This window comes from Pygocentrus nattereri, chromosome 6 (assembly GCF_015220715.1).
Source record: "Pygocentrus nattereri isolate fPygNat1 chromosome 6, fPygNat1.pri, whole genome shotgun sequence".
In the NCBI taxonomy this organism is placed as follows: domain Eukaryota; kingdom Metazoa; phylum Chordata; class Actinopteri; order Characiformes; family Serrasalmidae; genus Pygocentrus; species Pygocentrus nattereri.
In genome coordinates, this window is record NC_051216.1 from 21,649,105 (window position 1) to 21,676,057 (window position 26,953).

At 39.3% G+C, this 26,953-nt stretch overlaps 1 protein-coding gene and 1 long non-coding RNA gene across 2 annotated transcripts in view; both read right to left on the reverse strand.

Moving 5' to 3' along the window:
- The window catches only part of agps (alkylglycerone phosphate synthase), a 40,687-nt gene extending 20,771 nt beyond the window's left edge, over window positions 1-19,916 (reverse strand). The window contains exons 1-10 of the mRNA XM_037539397.1: window positions 19,639-19,916; window positions 12,475-12,564; window positions 10,200-10,290; window positions 9,891-10,011; window positions 9,701-9,775; window positions 5,203-5,274; window positions 4,820-4,899; window positions 3,476-3,556; window positions 2,944-3,069; window positions 1,921-2,029 (exon numbers count right to left, since the gene is read on the reverse strand). Coding sequence (XP_037395294.1) covers window positions 1,921-2,029; window positions 2,944-3,069; window positions 3,476-3,556; window positions 4,820-4,899; window positions 5,203-5,274; window positions 9,701-9,775; window positions 9,891-10,011; window positions 10,200-10,290; window positions 12,475-12,564; window positions 19,639-19,901 — 1,108 coding nt within the window. The 5' untranslated portion in view covers window positions 19,902-19,916. The remainder of the gene's footprint in view (window positions 1-1,920; window positions 2,030-2,943; window positions 3,070-3,475; window positions 3,557-4,819; window positions 4,900-5,202; window positions 5,275-9,700; window positions 9,776-9,890; window positions 10,012-10,199; window positions 10,291-12,474; window positions 12,565-19,638) is intronic.
- Window positions 19,917-22,128: 2,212 nt separating this feature from the next.
- Window positions 22,129-24,550, reverse strand: LOC119263626. The gene is made up of 2 exons (XR_005130398.1): window positions 24,242-24,550; window positions 22,129-23,376 (listed from the first exon to the last, which is right to left on the reverse strand). It is a non-coding gene; the product is annotated as an uncharacterized LOC119263626 (long non-coding RNA).
- Window positions 24,551-26,953: the final 2,403 nt, after the last annotated feature.

Genomic DNA, 26,953 nt, shown 5'->3' on the forward strand with positions numbered 1-26,953 from the left:
AAGCTATTTTAATTTTTGTTATTTAACTATGCTTTAGAGTCAGTGTCTTCTCCACACACCCCACCCAAAGAGAAGGGCATAAAATAACTTACTATACTAATGTTATCTGTCTGCATAGTACTGCACATGTCTTCTGGAGATGACTGCTGGTTATACAGGGGTCTTGTTTGGCATTTTCTATCTGAGCAATGCTCATGTGTAGTATGTTAATGTGGCTGAGTGGATCATGGCATGCTGCTCTCTAGTGGTTTAACATGGAACTTGTGTGTCCATAATCAAAATGAATCACACCCAATACTACACTATACACTGCCCACAAGGAATGTGAAGCAAAAGAATAGAGCGTTTCAGTGCGTAGAGAACCCTGTGATCACACTACACTGCTATGGAACAGTAGCACAATATGAACACCCTATTTGTTTATCTGTCCATACTATGATGCATAATGCTCTCACTAAAGGGGTAAAAAGGCTGAGGAAAAAATCCTTACTTATATTATTGTTTTGAATTTTATCAAGAAAGCAGTCTCTTATCTATTCAATAAAAATGATCCCACCACCACAACCAACAACAGAACATAACATGAAAAATAGAGTGTTATATATTCAGAACTAAGCATTTTCTATTGCAAGGCAGAAAGAGCAGATGCTGTACACCCAAGTACGTTATTTAAAACCAGTTGTCTTGGCAATAAGTATGTTTGTGCTTGTAAAAACATCACACAACATTACAATAGATACTTATCAACACAAACACAATAAAAAGTAAAAATAATGTACTGTTAAAAAAAAAAAAAAAAACCTCAGTATCTTTTGACAGTCTAAAAAGAAGTTTGGTTCCATATTTCTCCTAGAAGTCCCCAGTCATCACATTGATCGGGTGATGGGTTACACCAACCCTGGTCCTGGAGAGCCTCTTTCCTGCATAGATTAGTTCCAATCTGTACTTAACATGCTGTCCCACCCTGTAATGAGCTGGAACAGGTGTGGCAGAGTGTGGTTGGAACTGGACAGTGCAGGAAGGTAGCTCTCAGGTAGCATGGTTGGCAACTAACGGATTATAACGTCCAGAAACTTAATTTTATTTTATTTAATGCTCCAATGGATTTAATGCTCCATTCGGGTGCTTATTGAAAGATAAGCCCACCACACAGGAAAAAGAAAAGAAAGGACATTAGGAAAATATGTATCTTGCTTTTCTTTGTTATATTAAAATGTACATAAATCATACAAAAATGCACCAGGAATATATTTTTCAACATCCACCACCAAGTTTACCATTATACATGGAAATCTGATGTACCACCTAGAATCTTGAGTTTTCCATTTGGAAATATGCCCTGCTTGTCACCTGCTTGAGTGCAACATACACGTGGGAAAACTGGTATTTCTTGACACTACTCAAATGCAGTATCAGCAGAACTTGCTCAGAGGACACAGATATTATAGCTGCTACTCTGCAACACTGACTAAGACTCATGTCATAAAAGATTCCTGTGTTATCCTGAAGCAAAATAACCCTGTGGCAGCAAAAACTAAGATCAGAAGTTAATGCAACCCAGTGAAAAGCTCAGATTCACAGATGTACAACAGTCATTTATAGTCCCATGGCCAATATAATCGGTACAAATGTGCATTCCAACACCAATCACTCCATCTCTGAGCAGACTGCTGTGTGCCTGCACACTTTCTCAGTGGGCCTGTGTGTGTATGCACACACCAGCAGATGTTGAATGCTGCAATGCCAACATTGCCTGTATTTGTTAATAAGGGTTGGCATATGGTTGTGGTATTCTCAGCGGGCATTTACAAGGACAGGACACAGAAAAGAGAGATTGTGGAGATTTGTCTGTGCGTGCACGCATGTGTATTTGATTCTGTCTCTCTCTTACTCACACAGACACAGTAAGAATGCCCATACCTTCAGAACCCATTATGAAGTGGTGAATGTCAGGTCCCGTGGACATTCGTGGACCCTGACAGCTCTTTTCAATCACTCCTCTAGGGGTCACCATCTTTATATGCACCACCTAGAGATAAAGCAAAACAGTTCACAAATGATGCCCTGGAAAGCAGACAGGAGCAGATAACAGAAAATATCAGGTACACCTAATTTAATTACAACTAAAAACCAATTAAACAAAACCAATGTAAATGTTAAAAAGGGTTCAGGTGCTTATTGAAAGATACCACAACCACACAGAAAAACAAAGCATGGATATTGGAAAAATATGTATCTTGTATCTTCTTTGTTAATTTCAAAAAAACATATAAATCATGTAGAACTGCATCAGGTATATTTTTCCAAACTGCATCTGTCTGAATCACTGACTCAAGATTGATGAAATCACAATGCATTTTTTCATTCCTATGAACAGGAGTGAAATAATGTATTGACATGCATCAATCTGAAGATGGTGATTTTACTGCATCAATTTCGTTATCAAATTTCTACACTTTATATGTGTTTTGGCATCTGTATCCGCTCAGCAGATAAGTACAATTAAAATATCATATTTAGTCATTGGTAGATCTCTAATATACACCTACTCATGAAAAACCACATTAAATTCAGCATGAGATCGGAGAATGAACAATGTTGTGGTTAGGCCCAATTTGGAACAAACAATGCAGTGAATGAGTTATGTTCCACAAGCAGCGCACTCATTACTATATGAACTGAAAATACAGTCATTTTGGCCAAAGAGAAGATGTTTTGCTTCAAAAAATGTCATAATTTTGGTTTGAAGTATACTACTGGCTGTAAAGTGTTTCAGTAGTTTGAGCATGATACATGACTAATCTTCAGTGCTTCTATTCAAAAAAGATTCAGATCAGTCTCAGACAATTCTAAAGATTTCAGTATCAATATGGGGAAAACGTGCTATCTTGCCATCTCTAAGGTGTTCGTTGTGTCTGTGATTTTAGAGGGTTGTTTGTGTACCAGGTCTTCAATGTTGCCATAGATGTTCTTCTTCATTCCTGATGCACGTGTGGCCACCCAGCCTCCAAGAGAACTGAACTCCATCGAATCAGGCTCATGGCCAGTGCAGTAACCACTTTCATTCAGCTACGTAAAAATCACACACACACACACACACACACACACACACACACACACACACACACACACACATACATACACACACACACACAGCTCCAGTTTTATTACCAAATCCCCAAGAAACACACTCGTTAATGACACGCCATCTGCACACACAATATCCCACATATCCAGACATACACACGTGATAGGCTTGTTAACATCTTACACACTTACACACACACACCTACATTATAGCAGAGGCTACACTGCCATTTTTCTGTATTAGTTTGATGGTGCCATCTGCTCTGTGTGTGCGGTTAATAGTATGAGAAGTCCTTGCCAATCTCTGCTCTTCAATCCACATGTTGAAGCTAAACCTCATTACAACCCCCTCATAGTCTCAGTATGAGCAGGGAGAGGTGATACTAACCTGTCTCTCCAGGTCCTGGCCAATGATTCCAGCCTCTACATGGGCAGTTAGGTTCTTTTCATCAATCCACAATATTCGGTTCTGCATAAAAAGAAAAAAGTCAAACTCAATAAGTCATCAAAGTCTTTCCCTTAGAAAATTAAAAGCAGACTTCCAATGCAGACATCTGATGCAGGTGTCTGTATACTGCATAGGGAAGAACAAAGACTGAAAGGCAGAGGAATAGGGAGGGGTAGAGAGTGTGTAAGGATGTGTCAGTGACACAAAGGGAGTACAAAGAAAAGAGTGAGAGACAGAGAAACATGTCTATCAGGGCTCTTCAACACCAGTCCTGAAGGGCCAGTGTCTTACTAGTTTGTGCAGATGACTGCTCAACTATGCCTTCTAAATTTGACTATAAGCAGATTTATTCTTGCTTGATGTGTACATATTCACACACTCTAATTGAAATCTGTGTTAACCTGCCAAGTCTACTTTATTATAATCCATTGTGCTGCTCATAGAAAAATATTTGTCTTTTACTTTGCTGGGCAACTATAACATACTGGTAACTTACCTGGTAACTACACTGCTTGACAAAAGAACAGTTTATTGAACACTGGTATGATTTAACTTGGTGTTTTGTCACTGCCTCACCTCTGACCCAACATCCTTTAACCCTGGTAAAATTAATGTAGCACACAGGCTCTTGTGCCTCATTGCTTTATTATGGAATAGTTCTATATAACATAGTTCTACTCCCAGTGAAACCTCTGATTGGATTCCTTTACAACTTATGTGAAAAAGTCTATTACAGGAATCAGATTTGTTGCATGTCGCTCTGGAATTCTCTAATGAAGTTACACAATCAGACTTTTTTGCAGCTTTAGAAATCAAAAACTGTTCAATGCTATCATAAAATACAAGTCTCTTGACATTGCAGTTACAGTATAAAGGTCTGGGTCACAAGGTTAAAAGTTAACTTTGTTTTACCAGCTAATCCCATAAGTCCCTGTCTGGAGTTGATGTTTCTCATAATATGAAATACTCTCGGCATGAGCTCCACCTCTCAGCCATCAATCGTGTGACTGAGCTCATAAACCAGCCGTTCCCGGCATTCGCTGCCTTTCATGTCCCATCCTTCTAACCTCATGACCCCTAACAGAGGTTAGCAGCTCAGAAAAAGATACAGAGATGCAAAGAGAGAGTGGGGGAAGAGAGAGACAGCTAGAGAATGGGACAGATAACTTCTTTGAAGCTCTGTATTTAATCTTTACAGGTGTTGCATAAGTCTTAATCAGGCTACTGAGAACACCTTTAATTGCCCTTTGTCTGTGTTTGAACAATGTGCATGTATGTCCCCACCATCTGAGAGGTATCCAGAGAGACAATGGATCGAGTCTCCTCCGGGGGGCATTCTAGAGCACTAGACACACTTGTTCCACCTGACAGAAAGATAGAGACATTTTATTCGTGCTTTGCATGTCAGTGGTTTAATGGACAGAGAGTGGGTAAAAACAAACAAACAAAAAAAGCAACAGGAAACATGGTTGTATATATATTATATATACACACACAGGTTTTTTTTTATAATAAAAACACACACACACATATATATATACATATACACATACATTATATATATATATATATATATATATATATATATATATATATATATATATATATATATATACACACACACATACATGTATGTACATACATATATACTTATATATAGTTCTCACCTCCATATGGTATCAAACACACATTGTGCTTGCAGGCCAGCTCCACAATCTTCACCACATCATTGTGACAACCTATAGGAGGACAAATACTTTTGAACTGTTTTACTTATTATAGTGACAGTGGGACACAATGAAAAAGAGACACACAATCTAATCTTTATGACCCTTGTCTTGACTGTGATGTGTGCAATATCTGCAGGGAACAAAACGGTGAGAAAGAGGGTGGACAAAGAAAAGGAGGAGCTCTGTCCCTACTCCTTCTCTGTGGGTGGGATGGATATTTTATATCAACAGCGAATAGGAGTTTTTGTCTCCACCCACACTGAGCATGTGTGTGAGTAGAAGAAAGTAACATCCCACACAGCTGCAACAGCGTGAGCACAGCTCCCCTTCATTAGCTCTGATCATCCAACAGCATGCAATGGAATGCGTTTTAGGTACAGCTCCAGCTTTTTCTGATCTAGCCCATACATCTAAGGGCAGCACTGATCTTTAAGAGTGCTGGACCTCCAGAGCTCTTAAAGCTACAGCCAATTATCTAACATATGCTCTGAGCAGCAGACACAGAACAGCCAACTCTGCTTTTCCATTAGACAGCTGGCTTTTTCTGCAGATTTATGGCTTATATAACCCTGCCTAATGAAGGACTTGCTCTTTAACTCTAATGGGACAAAGGTATACCTCGAGTGAACCCAACTTTAGCTGGAATATAACTTCACTGTACCATTTCTCAACAATTCATCCCATGTACTGTCAACGTCTTCTCTCGACACAGGAGCATCAAGATACAAAGCGGGAAAATAAAAAATAAGGACAGAAGTAAAGAAAGAAAGAAAGAAAGAAAGAAAGCAAACAAAAAGAAACATGGAAAGAAGGAAGGAAATGTAGAAATAAGGTAAGAAAAAAGAAGAAAAAGAAAGAAAGAGAGAAAGAAAGAAAGAAGGAAAAGACAAAAAAGGAAATGAAATAAGAAAAAAGATGAAAGTAAAAAAAGAAAGAAGGAGTAAGAAATAAATAAGGAAAGAAAGAAGAAAAATAAGGAAACATAAGAGAAAGACATGAATAAAGAGAAAATATAAAAAAGAAGGAAAGAAAGAAAAGATAGAAAAAATAGGGAAGATGGAAGAAAAAAGACAACAAGTAACACATTAGGAAAAATGAAAGAGAAAAAGAGAAAGGAGAGAGACAGAGAGAAAGACAGGGCAAACAAGGAAAGAAGGAAGGAAGACCGGGTCACTGCTAAGGTCACCTCTAGTACAGCACCCCGGGGCAGTTCAGAGGTGAAGTGCTTTGCTCAAGACTACAACAGCAGTTAGCAGGAGAAGTTAGGTACCAGTAAGCCTCTAACTCTCAGCTCTCTCAGTCACCGAGTTTAGAAAAGTTTAGAAAGCACACTTGGAAGAATCTTTTCCCGGATAAGCTGTGTGATAAAGGAAAAGTGCTTTTCTGCCCATCTGGGACTCAAGTCTTAGTCTGAAGCAGAGCGTTTACATTGGGAAACAGTTGCAGTCGTGGTTGCACCAGTCTGAGAGCACTACCTCGAATGACAACTTTACTGAGGTCAAACTTCCCCAGAGACACCCCAATAAAGCAGTAGCTCATGAATAAAAATCAGTGTATTTGAACATTAACCCATTAACCTGTGTGTCCACCCCACCATACATAACACACACACACAGGTTAAGCACACATGCACAGATCAAAACAGACGTGCAGTGTCATCACACATTTAGACCATTTTATTCTTGATCACACATTATTCAAAGATTTAAAATTATCTTTGACCCTAAAGAAAGATGCTTTATATTTATGTACATTTTTACTGTTTTACGATTGGATATAAAAAAAAAAAAAAAAAAAAAAATCTGAATTTACTACTTTCAGTAAATTAGTAACAATTGCTGATTACAGCCCACTGTCTGCCAATGTCTGAAGGCACTGACTTAAAAGATAAAGATTAATATTAAGTGACCCTTATTAGTCCCACAATGGGGAAATTTCACCACTGCATTTAATCCATCCATAAAGTGAAACACCACATAGTGAGCACACACACACTAGGGGGCAGTGAGCACACTTGCCTGGAGCGGTGGGCAGCCCAATCCGCAACCCAGGGAGCAGTTGGGGGTTAGGTGTCTTGCTCAAGGACACCTCAGTCATGTGCTGTCGGCTCTGGGGATCGAACCGGCAACCTTCCGGTCACAAGGCTGGTTCCCTAACCTTCAGCCCATGACAGCCCCACAAAAGCTAATAAATATAAATACATTTATATTTATTAAAAGGGCTACAAGTGTGAAATCTATCACAGAAACACACAGTGTGTGAGCAGCTTGGTTTCAGCCTGCAGAACAAATGATGGTTAAAGGATCAATTTTATTGTGTAATTAATATGTTAATGTGATTGCACTAATATATAATTTTGCAGAACTCAAAAGTGTGTAAATAATATTAGCACAGACAAACAACATATACAGTTCATTAACTATTAGAGTAAACATACAAAATGCTTCATATACAATATATGCACTTTGCAAAGTTAAAAGTTATTTTAATTTTAGTTATTTTAACTTTGCAAAGTTATTTGTAAAGTTGTGTTTGCACTGCTGAAGTTGTGATGGTGATGCAGCAGGGGAGTGCAGAGGTGTTCTTGGCTGATTGGTTTGTCAGTAATAAAAAACTGAAAGTTGTTATAGATGTGTGTACTGGTTCTAGTTTGCTAGACTGAATTTTTTTGAGAGGGAAGATTTTGGAGCAGGTGGGGGTTCTTACTCAGACTTAACAACATCCTGCATTATGACTGTGGACAAGGCATCAGCTGAGCTGAAGAAGACATTCAGAGCTGATGCGATAACTCCTTCAAATCACAGACACACAGACATGCACCAGAGTGAAGTGGGTCATTTGGAGTTCGGTCAAATCTCTAGTGCAAAATTAATAGAGTTGATAAAATGTACAGCCATTATGATGGGCAAAATATTCCCTCACACCCGAGGGTGTTAGAGAAGATGTCCTGGAGATGTGGTGTCCTGAACTCAACCCCACATAACCAATTAGTAGAGAAAGTGATGAGAGCTATCTGCAGAAAGCAGTTCTCATTTCTCAAGTGAAATACTGCAATGCACAGCCCTCATGCTTGAACCAACCATTTTCAGCTTGTTTAGAACTTTGCTAGTAATCACATATCACTTCTGTACACAACAATGACTGCATGTGGGCAACATGATATTTACTGTTTATTCAATGACATATTATGATATAATAACGAGAAATAAATTTCACTGAGCATATTGTGGATTCTGCAAGCAAGCCTCAGAAAACAAAATATTATGATGCACATCATGTATTGTGATGTTATATCTTTGTCTTCACTCCAACCTGTCAGTCAGATTTAGAATTGATTTTTTAAAAATGTAATAATTACTTATAAAGCATTATATTGATGGATTATATGTACATCAAAGCCTCCCTCCTTGACTCTCAAAGACGTTTTAGGTCAGCACATAAGGACTAATTCAACAATGTTTGTTTTGGTCAAAAACAAAGGAGAGCTTGCCTTTTCTTTAGTTACACTTTCATGAAATTGCCTTCTACATGAGGTAAAGATTGGTAGAGGTAAAGTTCATCTATACTCTCAGTAAGCTATTCGTTGTGTGATCTTGACTGGAGTCGTTTATTTTGCTAACCTATTTTTGGCGTTTATTTGACTTAAATATTTAAACAGGGCCATTAAAAAAATGCTTTTATTATTGTATATTTAGTGTTGGTAAGCTTTGAACTGTTTTAACTGTAAAGTTATTGTTGTTGTTAATAATAATAATAATAATAATAATAATAATAATAATAATAATAATAATATTACTACAATACAATACGGAGGTTGGCTCCCACATTAAACTAGAATATTATGCTCAAACTTAAACTATGTGTAAGATTTTGCATGTTTGCTATCAGATTCTACATTAATCTGCAGTGTTGATAATGAGACCAGTTCATGATGGCTTCAAGGACGAAGTCTGTTACACTTGGAGCTGGTCCATACACTTTTGACATATTTGCCAGATGAGACCACATGTTGCATGGCAATCCAAAAGTTCATGGTTACAGCACCGTAAATCCACAGACTCCAGGCAAACCACAATAGGCTGAAGTAAAAGACAATAACATGCTTGAGAAAGGAGAGGATCAGACATTTAAATGTCTTCATTAATACTGATATGAGCACAAAGATGGAGGTTATTTCGTTCCTTGGATTTAGGGCAACAGTAGAGGATTTGAAGCAGTTGTGTATTGTGCCCTGGGCCAAGACTTGATTGAAAATGTATGTGAACCTCACAGTTGAGTGCATTTTAAGGAGATAGGAATGACTTAGTCAAATTCTGCAAGGTCAAAGCTGTGGTAGGAGATAAGGTTGCTGGCATGTTCAAGAACAGTTTAATTTTCTTGGGGATAATTTACAGACAAAACAAACAGGCACATACAAAATCTCCAGAGCACTCACTTGGCCAAACTACCAGGTCTGGTACTCTACTGATTCTCCCTTCTCGCAGAGCGAAGATTTCATGCAGGCAGTGCCCTGTACAGAGAGGAAAACACCATGTTCCTGATACATCACTGAATACAGGAAGTAAACCGTTAACTTATGAAAAGAATCCACTGCATTAGTGCCCCAGAATGCATTGGTCATTTACCATGAGATCGAAACACTCTGTCCTCTGGTTCCTGTGACAGGGCCACACCTGCTGCCTTTAGCTCCTCCACAAATGACTCGTTCAGATTAGGAGGTGGAACTGCACTCACATTTAAAGCAGGCTATGAGAGAGAAGAGGAAGAAAGTTATACTGAGTGAAAGAACAAAGACACACAGACACACACACAGGTGTGCGCACACATTTGCACACTCACTTGCAGGCAAACACATATGCCCACACATACAAACAGGCCTGCGCACACACACATGCCCACACACACGTAAAAGAGCCAGTGAAACCAGCACTTACTGTAGCAGGAGATTTGTGCTGCAGGTTGGCCCCAAACGTGCCCTCAAACCAGTCCTTCAGACTAGGCAGAATAAGCCCACTTAACCGATACCTGCAATTACCACCAGTGTTGGTGAGTGACTACGTTTTTTGCCTTCTTATGTGTGAATAGTTAACCTATTCTCGATTAAAATATCCCTATAAATCATTTCAAACACATTCAAAAGATTAAAAGACCAACAAACCAAACAATGCCAACATTGTGAACAGTGAATAAAACCTAGATAATTCTCATTATATATATATATATATATATATATATATATATATATATATATATATATATATATATATATATATATATATATATATTTAAAAAAAAAAAAAAGAAAAAAGAAAGAAAGAAAGAAAGAAAGAGAAAGAGAGAGAGAGAGAGAGAGAGAGAGAGAGAGAGAGAGAGAGAGAGAGAGAGAGAGAGAGAGAGAGAGATTACTGCACTAGTCCTTCATTACATATTTCTCAATTCAACTATATCATGGGAATGGAACACTCAGCCCTCTCTGTCATATGACAGTCACCAGCTTGCATAATGTGATTTATTGTTAACTTAACTACACAGAGTGTTTGGTTTAAAATCAAACTCCTGACACAAGTCTGACACCAAAAGGCCAATCTAAAGAGCTTCAGCACAGCAGAATGTTAACTCACACATAGCCTAATAAACAGACCGCTGTCAGAGAGAGGAAATATGTGGAGAGAGAGAGGGGAGAGAGAGAGAGAGAGAGAGAGAGAGAGAGAGAGAGAGAGAGAGAGAGAGAGAGAGAGAGAGAGAGAGAAACACAAATTAGCATAAATCATCAGCTGGAGTGTCTACACATACTTATTTTAACCTGTTTAAAGTTCAGTAATGTGCACACATTCTTAAAGAAAGCACTCTGTTAAAAGTATCCACAATATTCTCAAAGTTGCAAACCTCAATTCTTGTCCCTCTCACCACTCGTCCACCTCTGCCCTGCAATCTTCTGATGTTCTCTTTTAAAAACAACAGGCGCAGAGCACACAACAACCACTAGATGGCATTACCACACCACTCAGCACTGAGGCATGAATGAATGAATGAGTGTGTGGTAACTGCATTTGACAGGGCTCAGAAGACAATATTCTCTGTTTTAAATTGTATTGTTTCACACAATCTACTGATAATAAATAAATAATAATAAAAAAATAAATTCAGAATGGCTACCTGCAGTCAATTCATCAGTCTTACTAGACGTACATTCACTGCTCTATTTAAATGGCCTACATTATAATTTTTTTGTGTTTTATTTTTATCCACTTACAATATTTGCCTCATTTCATGTAACGAGTACTACCACAATTCAGTTTACACAATCATTTTCCAAGCCCTCTTTATTCCTAAGAATTCAACATGCAGTTATTGTCACTTTGTTATTGCCTTTAAGACTAAGAGTAAACCTCAATTCTGATTGAGGCACAGTACAGAACAGCCATGCAAAAAGAAACTGAAACACTTCTTATAACTTCAGCATAAATGGGCAGGTCTAAACTGTTAGAATAGTAAATGTTTTGGTTTTTGTGACATCACAAAACTATTAGTTAAGATTTGAAATTTGAGATTTACCCAGACAGTCAGGCTGTGTGAACAAATGCCTAATCAGCAGTGAAATATACTTGTTCATGCTTTGGAAGAATAAAGAAAAAAAGGTACCATAAATACCAACAGTTTCTCAGTTAAAATGGCTTCTCTCAACTAATAAGAGTAATGTAGTAAAAGTTCGAAGTACCATTTAGTTTGACACTCAGAGCTGAAAGTGCACCTGCAGCTCCAAAACTGGGGACTAGGAAGCTGAAAGTGCAGGTCTGATGGTGAGGGGTCTAAAGTTGTGACACTGCAGCTCTGTAGCTGGATAGTATTGGGAAAATTAATTTTGCCATGATGTGTTCATGTTAAAGGAATACTCCACTTTTTCCAGTCGATAATGATGGTTAATCTTTTTAATGTCCTTGTGCTTAGTCACAACTTGTTGACTCAAAAAACACTTCTAATAGAGTCTAGTTGGAAGGTGTTGATTTAACTGGCCCTTGACTTTTACAATACACATCAAGCATATTTTGAGTGATGTTTTGACATGTTTTTGCCCTTTTGAAAGTACATAATGAAATAATTATCCCTGGTAATTGATGGTATGATGCAGAAGCAGCAGACAGAGATTAGTGTGAAAAACAGTGGTGTATTCTTTTAAGAGACCTTCATTCACTGACCACTACTACTCACCTTTTGCCTGTAAATTCTGCCTGGCCTTTTTTGTTGAAGAGGAACCGGGAATCACTGTAACCCCACCCATTCCATTTCATTATATCATGTCTAAAAGGAAAAAAAAAATATGAGAGAGAGAGAGAGAGAGAGAGAGAGAGAGAGAGACTGATAAACATTTGTTTCATTCTGCTGTCTACATCAGAACCTCTGTCTCTTCACTGAACTGTAATATTTCTCATCCTGTATGCTCACTCCAAGTCTAAACATGTCTGTAAGGCTTATATAGGATATAACTACTGTTAAGCCAGTAAAGCCACAGTTATGTGGCCCAAGCGCTCTGGCAATACCACTTGTTCGATTTCCAATACTATGTGGCCTTTAGACCATTAGATAAACATTCAGAATCCACCGATCTACAGAATCAACAGGGTAACATAGGGTGGGGACACGAAATGTTCACATCAGTATGATCCTAAATATAACAGTGATCTCACTCTGAAAGCTTTTCCTTACTAATTTTAGATCCATGTAGACAGAGCATTTGCAGTTAATTCATCAGAAGAGTGCTACCTTTATTTAAACAAGAGGCTTACCCAAAATTACAGACAACATATTTAGTTTAACTCATACCTGGGGTATTTTCGTGACTGTGCTCACTTTTTTATTCTGTATTCTTGACATGCCTACTCAACCTGTTCAGAGTGTACTGTAAAGACAACAACAAATGAGAAGAACTTGCTAAATGAGAAGTTCTACACATGCTTCTCATACAGCAAAAGCTTAATTGTACTTTTCTCTTAGATGTTTTACAAGCATGAATTATTTTCAGGAACATGTAATTAACTTCAAATTCTTAAAAATAAATCTTCCACTGAAAATGAAATTAATGTTTACATCTCATTAACAACACTTTTTTTTAAAAAATACTGTGAACTTAATGTATTTCCTAAAAGTGTGTTTTCCTATTTTGTCGCACAGTTTTTTTTTCATACATGGTGCTGTGCAAGTCTTATGCACCTAAGCGAACAGTTTAAAACTGTTCAGCAGTATCTCAGCAGTTATTGTGTTTCTGCAAAAAATACCATGTAACATTAGAATAAGTGCAAATAAACATAAATACATTGAAAAATTAATGACATAATTAATGACGTTGTATAATTTGTTCAAATCCACTGCCAGTACACCTGATTTAAATTAAAGAAGGATTAATTAGCCAAACCAGGTTCTGGACTATAAACAATACCAGGCTTCCTAAAGAGCAGGCTTGGAAATGGTTAAACAAACACAATGACATACATGAAATCACTCTTTATTGTACTGATAGCACTAAGAATAATGCTTACTGCTCAATTACGTAGCTTTTTTTCATTATTGTACATGTTTATATCTGACAGATCTTGTGCAAGTGCCATCTCTTCTGTGAGTGTAGTAACCACAGTGTAGTACTTTCCTGAGGTTGAATTTCCTGTTGTCAGAGGGAAACAGGTCTAATATTTTTAAATATGACAAAGGTGTTGGTCCTCCGACTGAGCAGCTGAAGTAATGCACGTCCATATGCTAGCATGGTGTCAAAACTAAAATAATAGTTAAACATTTAACTATGTTTTCATCTGCCTAAAAACACTGGATATATGATAATGTGCAGAGAGAGTAAGAGAGGGAAAGAGAGAAATCATACAAGGTAAGTGTGTGTGTGCTAAATCACAGTGTTCAATCTGAATGGACACGAATCAGAGAGCAGAATAAATAACCTACATAACTCAGGATTTTATCTCACTCCTGTGCCATAACTCATGTGCTGCATGTGAGGTGACGGGCATATGAATCAGTGATGAACACAGGCCGTTCTGGATCAAGGTAAATAACAGAGGAGAGGTGACAGAGACGAAAAACTACCCTGCTTCAGCCCAGTCTATAATCAGCCCGCGCGAGAAAGAAATAAAAAAGCCTAAAACAAAATATTTAGATAATCAGGAGTAAACCTGATTTTAACTTTTCCAGAATTTGTCCCTGAAAAGCAAAAATCAGTTCTAGTTGTGGGACATGACTTCTGTTACCAGTGATTCAATGCTGTCTGGGCGAGACGCTCTCACTCCCTGTGGATATAGAAGGATGGCCACTTGCAGACATCTGTTAGGAGCTCTCCTCCAAATGTGATAGCAGTAAAATGAAATGCTACACAATTTGGAAGATCACTGGTAGCTTCTTATGAGTTCATTGGATGTAAAAGTCATAAAGGGACAGTTTTATTTAAAATGGCATTTGAACACATTTAAAATTAAGGTACATTTGAGAAAGAAAACAGCATTATATACATCTTTATCAATAAGACCAATATCATTAAAGTCTGTTGCTCAAAATCAAATAATGGCTAGCTAACATTATTTAGCAAAATACAAAAATATGCTCTATTACAGGCAAATTCAAGTTTTTTCCCAGTTAGCTCAGGTACTGTCGCTAGTATGTTAAATGACCCTTATTAGTCCCACAATGGGGAAATTTCACCACTGCAATTAACCCATGCTTGAAGTGAAACACCACATACACTCTAGCAAGTACACACACACTAGGGGGCAGTGAGCACACTTGCCCGGAGCAGTGGGCAGCTCTATCCACGTTGCCCAGGGAGCAACTGGGGGTTAGGTGTCTTGCTCAAGGACACCTCAGTCATTAACTGTCAGCGCTGGGGATCGAACCGGCAACCTTCCGGTCACAGGGGCAGTTCCATAACCTCCAGCCCACGACTAACATTAATGAGATTTTATGGCAGATTCGAATTTCTTTACAACCAGTTTGGCAGACGGCAGATTTTTTTCTAATTTTTATTAGCTCCCTTTTTTCTTCTTGAAGCTCCATTTACAAAATGTACTATTAGACAAAGATGTGACTCATTAAAATGATGTAACTTATGTTGCCATTTTAAATCTATAAATAAACAATCAAAATAAATCTATAACTCTAAAAAAAAATTAAATTTTATATTTAAATAACAAGGATCAACAGGCAACTGTCTCTTTAGCACTTTAGTACTACGTCATGCACAATTACAGTACAAAGCGTAGGTATAGGTCTACAGTAGCATTTAAAAGAAGTGCCGCTGCACTTACCTGGCTCACATTAATTAAGCCATAAAAACTGCAGCACAGATCAACCAAAATAATAATAAAAAGGCAGACCACCCGGTTAAAGCAAAGCTCTGCTGATTAAAATATTCGCCAATTCCAATCATGCATCCCTAGTTCCTAATCAACGTTCATTTCCCAGTTAGGCTTCTCATGTTTTCTGCTATGCACACATTAATTTTTAACTTTAAGTGTTTATGTTTCACAAAGCACCGTAGGACATTTGATATTGTCCCAGGATATCAGGATGGCTTTAGTACGGAGCCTTCAGACAATAATTATAATCAAGTTACATAAAATGTTGATTCAGGGGAAGACAGAAACCCCTTACATAGAACAACTAACAACATTGGGCACCTGAAGCTTGCTTTGTCATATAAGACCAAAATGGAACTAAGAGAGCTGGTAGCCCCAGTATGTACTGTAACTGTATCAGTATGCCTGTTGTCAAAGAAAGGACCCATACAAGGACTGTACGTCATACTTTCCATTGAATATGGTGGTATATCATTGAGGCTTTGAAGTAGTTTATTTTAGTGAGCAGAAGCTCCTGCTAAGATCCATCGCAGAATGAATTGCCAGAAGGTTTTTGTTAAAAACCTGCTTGACTCAGCCAAGAGGCCAAAGCCATAGGTAGACCTTCAAAAGGACAATAACCAAAACACACACTATGTTAACTACTTTCAATATTGTAAAGACAGATCTTACCCTTACACCCCGTATCAAGCTTTACAAACTATGTATATGGCAGGTGATTTGAAAAAATATACAAACTTTTTGTCTGCATTGTCCTAAAAGGTAGCAGAATAAATACGCATTTTTTTTTACTCATGCTAAGCCTGAGTATCACAGTTTGATGGATTTTTTTTTTCAGGGCTCATGACGATTATTAGTAATCAGGGACACCATTAACTGACATCTGGGGCCGATGTTCATTTATCATAAATTTGATGTTTGTAGTGTATTTTACAAGAATAAAGCTCTTCTTCACAACTTATAAATTTTGAAAAACTGAAAATTAAAAATCGTCAAAACCATCGTGCTGGTCCTATCATTAGGAGTTCAGTGCCTGGCGAGGCTACAGCCACCCATGGCCTCATACTCTCTGGGTGGACAGGATGGCCCTCCATCTCCCCAACTCACTGAGCATGACGCAGACATCACTTACGTGACATAACAGAACTGGTGGCTAGAGGTCTCCTTTAAGCTTGTTCAAGCTGTGTTAGCATCAGTTTGTAAATATATTGGTTGGCTTTATATGAATTGGAGGAAGCATGTGTTTGCATTTGTTGATGGTATCATGTGATTGGGGAAGAACTAACTATTGGGTGGAATTGGATATAACTAAATTGGGAAGAAAACTGGAAAAAAAAGCCTAAGAAAAAATGAAATATACTCTATTAACACGATACAAATACTTAGTATGAGTCAATGACGGCTTTGAAAGGGCATGCATCGGGAGTGGAGCTTGCCTTTCAGTATATGGGTGCAAGTGAGAAAGCCTAAATAGAGGTTAAAAACAATAAAGTCTACACTAACTAAACTAAATATATTATAGTAAAAATATTACAGGAAGCATCTATCACTATTTTGTGAAAAGCAACGATGAGTATAAGTCATTATGCCCCAATTCATTCTACATGTTGTAAAATGCATATTATTTCAGTAACAGTATTGCTTGTTTTCTTTAGTTACCTACCCCTTTTTTTATTGTGACTTCAAATCATTCTAAACCTGTATGCATCTAAGGAAAGATTCAACCATGCCAGCTCTAAAGATGGCCAGATATTACATAAACCTTATAATATAATAGCCTTAAGAAGCATGTTTTATTTAAAGTAAGGTCTACATTTTGGAAATTTGGCCAATATACAGCAAAAATATAAAGGTCTTACTTATTTTGCAAACAAGTTCAAATTGTTTGAGTCAAACAAGATAAAAGAAAAAATGATAACACCATGGCAAGTTTATATGAAATGACCTGATTAAAGGGAACATTATGACCACCAAACACCGATACTCAAGGCCACAAGCTTTCACCTTTACTTTATTTCACAAGCCACAGTTAATTTAATTGTGCATTAACCATCATCAAGCCCTATTAAATTAATACAATTTACAAAAATGTTTACAATGTCACACTAAAGACATAAACATGGATATTTGTAGCTCGCCTCCAAATATACACACACTTTAGCTCATGAGAAAATAAAATGAGGACCTAGATTTTGTCTGTGCCATATATCTGGGCCAAAGACAAGCTTCCCTCAAAAACAATGTTTGTTAAGACTAGAAGGCTTAAATTAGGATTTCCTTGATTTAGGAAGAACCCAAGCTTAACTTTCTAACGTCCTGAAGGACATCTTTAAAATCTCAACACTGACAGCAACCTGATCTCATTATAGCCTGCAGCAACTCTGAGCAATGCAGTGGTTGTACTGCCAACAGAAATACAAAGGCTACCGTATTGAAAACAAATGTTCATTGATTGAAAAGAGAAAGAAAAAAAGTTAAACCCCATAATAAACAAAACAAGGAAATTCCTAAATCTGCTCAAAAATAAAGCAGCTATATGAATAAGGCAAGGTGGACATTTATTTAGCTTTCCTTAGATTTCACAACAGCAAGTGACAGAACCACCATCTGAACACACAGGAAACACTCCAGCGTGTTATCAGTGGCCCATGCCAGGAAGGCTGTGTTCTCATCACAACTTTGCAAAAGAGCAAACATGAATATCTTACTTAACTTTCTTTAGCACTCATAAACGCTTAACAAATGGAAAACTGAGATATGACATTCGAGAGGTATTAACCACTATGACTGATATATGTGATGAGAGATTTTTTCACCTCTGCTGAAAATCAATGGCACACAGTCTGCATTGGCATAGTGGCCCACTTTCCGCAGTTCTTCCCTTGTGTCTCGCTCAAGGACCCACAGCAAAATTGATTTTGCAAGAATGAGGACTGTTCTAATAATGTCTGACACTAGATGTCACTACAGAAGGATCCCTACAGGAGAAAGCTAGCCTTTCCTGTTACGAATCTGAAGTCAGACCACCACAGTCCTTATCCAATCAGAGCAAAGGATTTCAACTGAAACTTCTGTGTACAAAATTAAAGTTAGAGATTGCTGTTACAGGAATGACGGGAACAGCTTTGGGCTATTTATCGTGGAATGCGTCAAGTAACAACGTCATTAATGGCTTTCAGTAGTTCAGAACTTAAATCAATAAGAGCGCTTCTCTTTTTACAGTGATTATTCATAAATACTGAAAAATCAGCTTAGAGTAAACACGGCGGAACCTCATAGCTTAAAATCGTTTTACCAGTTCAGATCCTTCCTTCCGTACTTTTAAACTGTCTGTCAAACGCACAGCAGATCCGTCATTAATCGAGGCAGTCCTCCGTTTTAATGAATGAATGGGCTTGGCATGACACGGATTTGCTCTGCGCGGCTGTTCATCACTGCACTTTACACCACTGCTGCTATTAACGTGCTTTACTTAGAGGCATTTCTGTGCCACCAGAGCCTCAAAGGCAGCCAGTTCACAGGGATAAAAGGAGACTTTGTTTAGAAAGAAGAGCCACATTCTGCAGTCAGCGCCTATCACCGCCTACTACTGCACGAACAGAGCTAAAATGATACAGAGCTGCCGTAAATGATCAATTAACGACAGTAACGGGTGGTCTTAAAAAAGTAAACAGTTGTCTGAGACCTTATATGTAAACGCCGCTAAGGATAGAACCCATGGTAAGGTGGCTAAGCTGGCTAACTGACAGAAAGTGAAGTAGCTGCTGCTACTGCCCGCCCATTAGCATTCTGCCATTTGCCACATGCTAACTGGCCCCGCTTCACTGTTACGGATGTTATTCTCGAGGTTTCTGACCGCTCCGCTCTGCTCTGCTCGGCTCGGCTCGGCTCGGCTCCTTCAACAGTACGGCTGGCTAACGTTAGCTGCTGTAGCCGGCGAGCTAAACTTAACGGCTCGTTCTGTTGGTTCATCCCCACCGCCTTCCCCTCCACACTCCCTCTCCCTCTGCCCCACTCCGCTCACCTTCTCTTCGGCACCGGGGCGGCTTTAGCGGGATTGGCTCGGGACGCCTCGGCTTTGCACTCCTGTGCGGATACGGCTGCGTGTCCATCCTGGGCCCGCTGGTGAAGATGTCCGCTTATAACTCTCAGTCTCCTCTCTGCAGCTCTCCTGCGCTCACAGATGTGGCCGTCTGACGCCATGCCGCTTCCGCGTTTGAGGGCCCGGGTCAGCGGCGCTCGCCGACGTGAGGGAGGATGTGAGGTAGTGAGATCGCGCGCCGTCATCCACGCACACACACGCACACACACACACAAGCGCGCGTGTGCACAGAGATGCACTAAGAAGAAAGGGTAGTGGGGCAGCGTACCCTTCCTGTCACTTTAGATTTCACAAGTGACAAGACCACCCACAAAACACACAGGAAAAAACACAGTAGGAAATACTCCCAGCGTGTTATCAGTCTGGTCACGTGGGTGGTGCCTTCAAGGGTATAGTTTAAGTACCTTTAGTTGGGGATTTAGTTGTATAATTTTCCACTTAAATGATATTTTAAAGTGGTATTCACTCCATGCAGTCTGTCTTCACTTCAGGCTTTGCCTGCTAAGCGTCAGATAAAAAGGCATGAAGTCCCCATAGCAGTGTTTTTATCAACAACAAGTGTACAGTCTTCCCAGAAGAGCAAAGGAGGGAACACTCTACATTTGTACACTGTAAATGGCCAATGTCCTACCATTTTATTGTGTATTACTCTTTTGTGTTTAATATTTGTGAAGGTTGAACAATAGCCATGAGTGATTTTTAGATGACTACTAAAAGTGGTGATGGAAGGATCGGTCAACTATGTATCGGTATCGGACGATTTTTAGCCTCAAAATCCGCCGATATCTAATTTACCGATCCTGAGAGCTGATCCGTGACGTGGAGCCGCCAGAATGTAACTGCTGCACTGTTTAAGGTGGAACGGGAAGGTTTGAACGGCAAGCGAATAGGAACCAGATTTCAGCCTCGCTTTATCTATTTCACCAATGAAAAACATTTCTCCTGAAATATTTTAAATATTTGTTTCCTATTTCGCGGTAAACTTTGTCTGAACGGGCAGAGCTGTAGTTAAGTCGGTTTGTTGTCAAAGCTTTGAGGATCCTAGTCAATCTTAGTTTAGCTTACACTGCACTCGCCTCATGATGTACGGCTTTGGTAGGGAATGAAAATAGAAATAAGATGAAGGACGGACTGCAAAAGTGATCGTATGTCAGCCCTTTTAGACCTTTCAATACATTTAAAAACCCATCTGTGAAGGAGGAAGACTATTTTGTCCTGTTGGCTGCGGAGATTGCTTAGGCTCCGGTTATTTCAGTGGCTATGCTAACTTGAGGCTCTGTAATGTAACTGCTGCGCCATTTAAGGTGGAACAGGAAAATTTGAACAAGAAGCTGACTTCTTCACCCAGAGTTGAAAGACTTGAAAAGGGATGAGGATGTTGCTCTGTTTCTGTTTAACAGGTGGGTAACATTAAATTATTTTGCTGTTTCACAGAATCGGTAGGTCAGTATTGTTTTGTCTCATTTGCCAATGTTTGCAGTTAGTTTCACAATAGCAGCTGTAAGGACAGTTTGAAAACCCTCAACCTAGTGCTAACTTACTTTAGTAGCTAAATTACTTGCTGTGTTGTTGTTCGCTCTACCATTATATTATGGTATTTGTCCTTACAAGGTTTGCAAAGGTTTTTATGGCCACGATTAGCAATGTGTGTCCACGAATTTGAGGGGCAGAGCTTCTGAATGAGCACTGAATAAAGAGAGAGGTGTGTTTGCCTTGCTGAGAATTGCTTCTGTGCCTTTAAATGATCATTATCAGGTCGGCCAAGCATGCTGAAAGGCGAACGGTGTAGGGCTCAAAAACACCGATTAGTCCATCTATACCCTTAAGAATGTTATATGTAAATAACCTTTATTCTGATTGACTGTCCCGTATGGCGCCTAATTCGAAAACCCATCCAAACCTAAGTATTACTTCAATAGACGGAGCTATTGTTATAAAATAAATAGATGGAAATATAACATCTGACCATTCTTTTTTTATTTGGAGATAACAGAATATATGTTTTAGATATAGATATACATGTTCTAAACAATTCATAAGAAAATTGGTACAGAAACAGTGTACAGATTTTTTAAATAAAAAAATAAACTTTGTTGTAGAGCATGAGCACTGGTAAAGTTTCAAATCGTACTGTTTACGCCCCAATGAATATGGTGCACACATGAAAACACAGACCAATGTAGGCTATTTATGATAGATTGAACTTTAGACCTTCCGGAGGTCCCAGATTTCACTGAGTGTGCATATGAGTGGCAGCCTAACCAGCAGATTGTTAGAAATGGAAAACCGTGACAGCAGCTCTATACCAAGCCCCTAAACAGCTATAGGTAAAATATATGCTAATTTGTCTGTCGTAAGCTTCAATTAAAACAAATAATTGTTCTATTGTTGTTGTACTGTGTGCAATGTATAATTGCACAATGTACAATGTATACTGTGTACGCAATCATAACATGGCACTTTTTTTTTTTATCTCTGCAAACATTAGGTTTGCTTTTGTTTTACATGTTTAATCACTTCATTGTGCTGAAATGACATACACAATCACTTGGCATATTGAAAAACTGTAGAGACTTACATGAAGGGAAAGTATATCATCCATTAATTAAAAAATAATTTCTTTCCTTTTTATGTAAATGAGTAACAAATGTCCTTAGAAACCTTTCTTGCCTCTCGAAAATTCTAACAAAACCAGCTTTTCTGATTGTAGTAGAGTTACTTTCAATTATATCAAATTTCATTTCACAGGGGGTTTGAAGCAGGAACTGCAATGTGGGTTGAGTATGTTAAGCCTGGGAGGTGTGGCAACCTACTTCTACTCCTGTTACCTATGTTCTTCTGTAGAGTCATACACCCTCAGCAGAAAGCCAGGTAAGTGCTAGTCTGGGTAGAAGTTGATCTTTGACACTGTTACAGGAGCAGCTCCATTTATCCAAATGTTCACCTTAGCCATTTAAGTCAAATGGCAAAACTGTTCTCAGATCAACTAAGTCTGTAGTGTGCCTCCTGTGGGTCTGACTGTGTAACAACTCCCACCAAACCTCACACTCTCCATTTTAATAGCTTTAGACTACAGGGCTTTGCTTTACACGTTGAATAGTGACTGGTGAAGGGTAATTCTCACAACTAGACACAACACACTCCTCAAGTTGATTGTTTTATGGTTTTCTTGATGTATATTTCTGTAGACACAAGGCCACTGGAAGTTATGCTGGTGGCTGCAATATGGTCACATCAAAATGAACATGATATGTTTGAAAACTGTTGGCTAATTAATTTGTATACATACTAATACAAAACCTTTGCCAGTGCTTTACATGCCTTTTCTTTATTTTATGTTACTGTATCGCAGATGTTACAAACTACTGAGTGAGATATCAAGGAAGACAGTCACAATGAGCAGTTTTATTTGTGTGTGATCCGCAAGGGAGAGATGGAGCTAAGTGCTGCTAGGGGGCTTGTGTGGGGTGGTTATCCCTCCCTCCAGATGTAATAGTTTGATCCCTCCAGGCCAGAGCTTTAAACTCTCAAAACAAAGTTCTGTAATGCACTGACTGCAAACAATTAAGAGTCGGAGTGTATCACAGAACTTTACTTGGAAAGCCAGAGAAGAAGCACGCTAATCCTCCTTCACTATGGGACTTCTCATCTTCTCACTGCCTTTAGAATGAAACAGAGGGGTAAAGAGACAGGTTAGATTTATTTATAATAACCATATTATCTCATACTCAGATGAATAAAAGCTTAGAAACATGAGTGAAATATGGCTGAAAGTGAGCTGGAAGAGGCTTGCACTCCAAAGGCCTATAATGGCTGTAAGAGGAATTTAAAGGACGATAAGATGCCTACAGTTGGAAACTTGGACCCATTCTCCCCCAACCCCCTTCACACACAGCTACATATGGAGTCGCACATTGGCCACACGTTGACTCACGTTTTGCATGAGCACAAACGACATTGTGTGGAATGAAATAAGCAGCTGTGCAAAATGAAAGTGACATGACAAAACGTGAGAAGGTCTCGTGTTTACTCTCAGGCTCAGCCTTACCTAGCTTCAAGGTTGTTAACAACCGGAGCAGTCGATAGGTGAAACAGCTGACGTGTCTATTCGGAGCTGTGAATAAGATCCTCTTTATCATGAAAGTCAATCTTTGACTCGTTCACCAACACATCCATAATGCTTAACTTTCACACACGGGTCGCGTTTCACTTTACTTAAATGTTGTACTTCATTTAGGAACTGTGCATAAAATGACTTAGAAAGACTTTGCATGCAGTGCAAACCAGAATGACATCTGTGCGCACGAAATCACGTCTTTTATCCAGATTTTTGCGGCACCATGTCATAATATATTACAAATGCAAAACTTTTTTCATATTCAGAGAAGTTGGCTGCTCGCTGGTGGGATCCTGGAAATTAATCATTAAAAAGAACAGATTGTGCCCTTATACGTGCATTTAAAGCAGTGCATTGTGCCTCACAATACTTTTAGCGGAACAGAAGACAAAATGTTAGAGAACATACCTGCTGGACCTCACAGCTGCAACTCAGCACATTATGCACGAGGCGAAAGAGAGAAAATGCAAAAAAAGAAAAACAAAAAAACGCCATGTCCAAATATGGCAGCCGAGACTATCAGAGCCAGCGAAGATTTTTTGCGTTAATTTGGCACTTGGCGTCCTTCCTTAGGCCCTGGACAATGTCGGTGAGGTGATTTCGTGTCTCTCTCTCTCTCTCTCTCTCTCTCTCTCTCCCGTGTACCGGACTCCGCAGCTGGAAGAATGTCGACGTGGAGCTGCCAATCGTGAACGCGCAAACACGGACGCGCTCGAGAGGGAGGGAAAGAGAGAAAGAGGCAGAGAGGGAGCGAAAAGTTTCATTTTTGTGTAGTTTAACACACAGTGGCCTACCGTGGACGCCTGTTAGGTAGTGCTGGAGGTAAAGTGAGGTTCTTAGCAGATACGTGTCAGTATAAAAATAGCCCCATTTAGCTGCAGCCGTCTTTCGAGCACAGCTTAATTGCGATGGGCTTATGGTTCATCTCACACACAGGTGGCGGAATGCTTATAGGGCTACAGAACAGGCCTGAAAATACAAATAAATATATCGAATGAACTCACATATCCGGCCACACATAGCAGATTTTGTCCATTAGATGCGACGGATAGGCCTAAATTGATTCAGTGCTACTAGCCCAACGAGCTTAACACCTGACGTCCTAATAGCAGTTTTACTGTCATACACAAAATCAGAATGGTGAAATATTCCGGGATTGGAAGTGACAAAAAGCCTAAGTGAAATTCAATGTGTGGCACTTACAGGCCTCTAATTTCCTACTGAAAGTAGATTTTGACATCTGACCAGTAGAGGTCGCAAGCTGACAGACAGACAGAGTTGGAGTTTCACACAGGTTGGTAATCGAGGTCGTCGTGCTTAATCACTGTATGTCCAAAGGTTCGTTGACACCTGCTCATTCAACGTTTCTTCTGAAATCAAGGGTTTTAAAGGGGAGTTTGTGCTCATTTGTTGCAGTTACAGCTTCTGCTATTCTGAGAAGGCTTTGCACTAGATGCTGGATGATTTCTGTGACAATTTGGTCACATTCAGTCACAAGAGCATTAGTGAGGTCAGCTACTGATGTTGGACAATTGGTTCTGGACCACAAACACCACTCCAACTTGCCCCAGAGGTACTGGATAGATTTTAGTCACTCCAGAAAATGCAGCTGCACTGCTCCACAACCCAGTGCTAGGGGGCTTTATACACTATATTGCTAAACGTATTCACTCACCCATCCAAATCATTGAAGTCAGGTGTTCCAATCACTTCCATGGCCAGAGGTGTATAAACCAAGAACCTAGGCATGCAGATTCAAGAGCTTAGTGAATTCCAGCATGGTATCGTGATAGGACGCCACCTGTGTAACAAGGCCAGTCGTTAAATTTCCTCACTATTAAATATTCCACAGTCACCTGTCAGTGGTATTATAACAAAGTGGAAGCGTTTGGGAATGACAGCAACTCAGCTCACGTAAGGGAGGTCACGTAAAAAGACAGTGCGGGCTCAGTGGATGCTGAGGTGCATGATGCACAGAGGTTGCCAACTTTCTGCAGAGTCAATTGCTACAGACCTCCAAACTTCATATGGCCTTCAGATTAGCTCAAGAACAGTGTAGAGAGCTTTATGGAATGGGTTTACATTGCCGAGCAGCTGCATCCAAGCCTTACATCACCAAGTGCAACCCAAAGCATTGAATGCAGTGGTGTAAAGCGCTTTTCCGTCCAGCAGTCTGATGGACAAGTCTGGGTTTGGCGGTTACCAAGAGAACGGCGCTTGTCTGACTGCATTGTGCCAAGTGTAAAGTTTGGTGGAGGGGGGATTATGGTGTGGATTCAGCCCCTTAGTTCCAGTTAAAGGAACTCTTAATGCTTCAGCAAACCAAGAGATTTTGGACAATTTCATGCTCCCAACTTTGTGGGAACAGTTTGGGGTCGGCCCCTTCCTGTTCCAACATGGCTGTGCACCAGTGCACAAAGCAAGATCCATAAAGACATGGATGAGCAAATTTGGTTTGGAAGAACTTGACTGGCCTGCACAGATTCCTGACCTCAACCCAATAGAACACCTTTGGGATGAATTACAGCGGAGACTGTGAGCCAGGCCTTCTTGTCCAACATCAGTGTCTGACCTAACAAATGCACTTCTGGAGGAATGATCAAGAATTCCCATAAACACACTCATAAACCTTGTGGAAAGCCTTCCCACAAGAGTTGAAGCTGTTTTAGCTGCAAAGGGTGGCCCACATCATAATAAACCCTATTTATTAAGAATGCGATGTCACTCAAGTTCATATGTGCGTGAAGGCAGATGAGCGAATACTTTTGGCAATATAGTGTACCTCTTAGGCCAACCATAGGTATTGGCTACTGCAAGCTTTTAGGCTAAAGCTTTTCTGCAGATGCTGTACAAGCTGTAAGTGTGTAGTGCCTATGTCAGCAATGCATTCATCTTAAAGTAGCTGAATTAGAAGGGAAGTCTTGAATATGTAGTGTGCTTGATATCACTGCACTTCACTTCTCAAGTATGAAGGTAGAAGACTCTTCCTGGATTTGATCTTATCCTCTGTCTCTACCTGTTCCTCTCAGGCCCAATACTGTTGGCCTATACACACAGTTTTTCCTGCTCGTAAAGTACCTGATTTAGTTCATAAGTTGTTCATCAAGATTTTCATGAGCT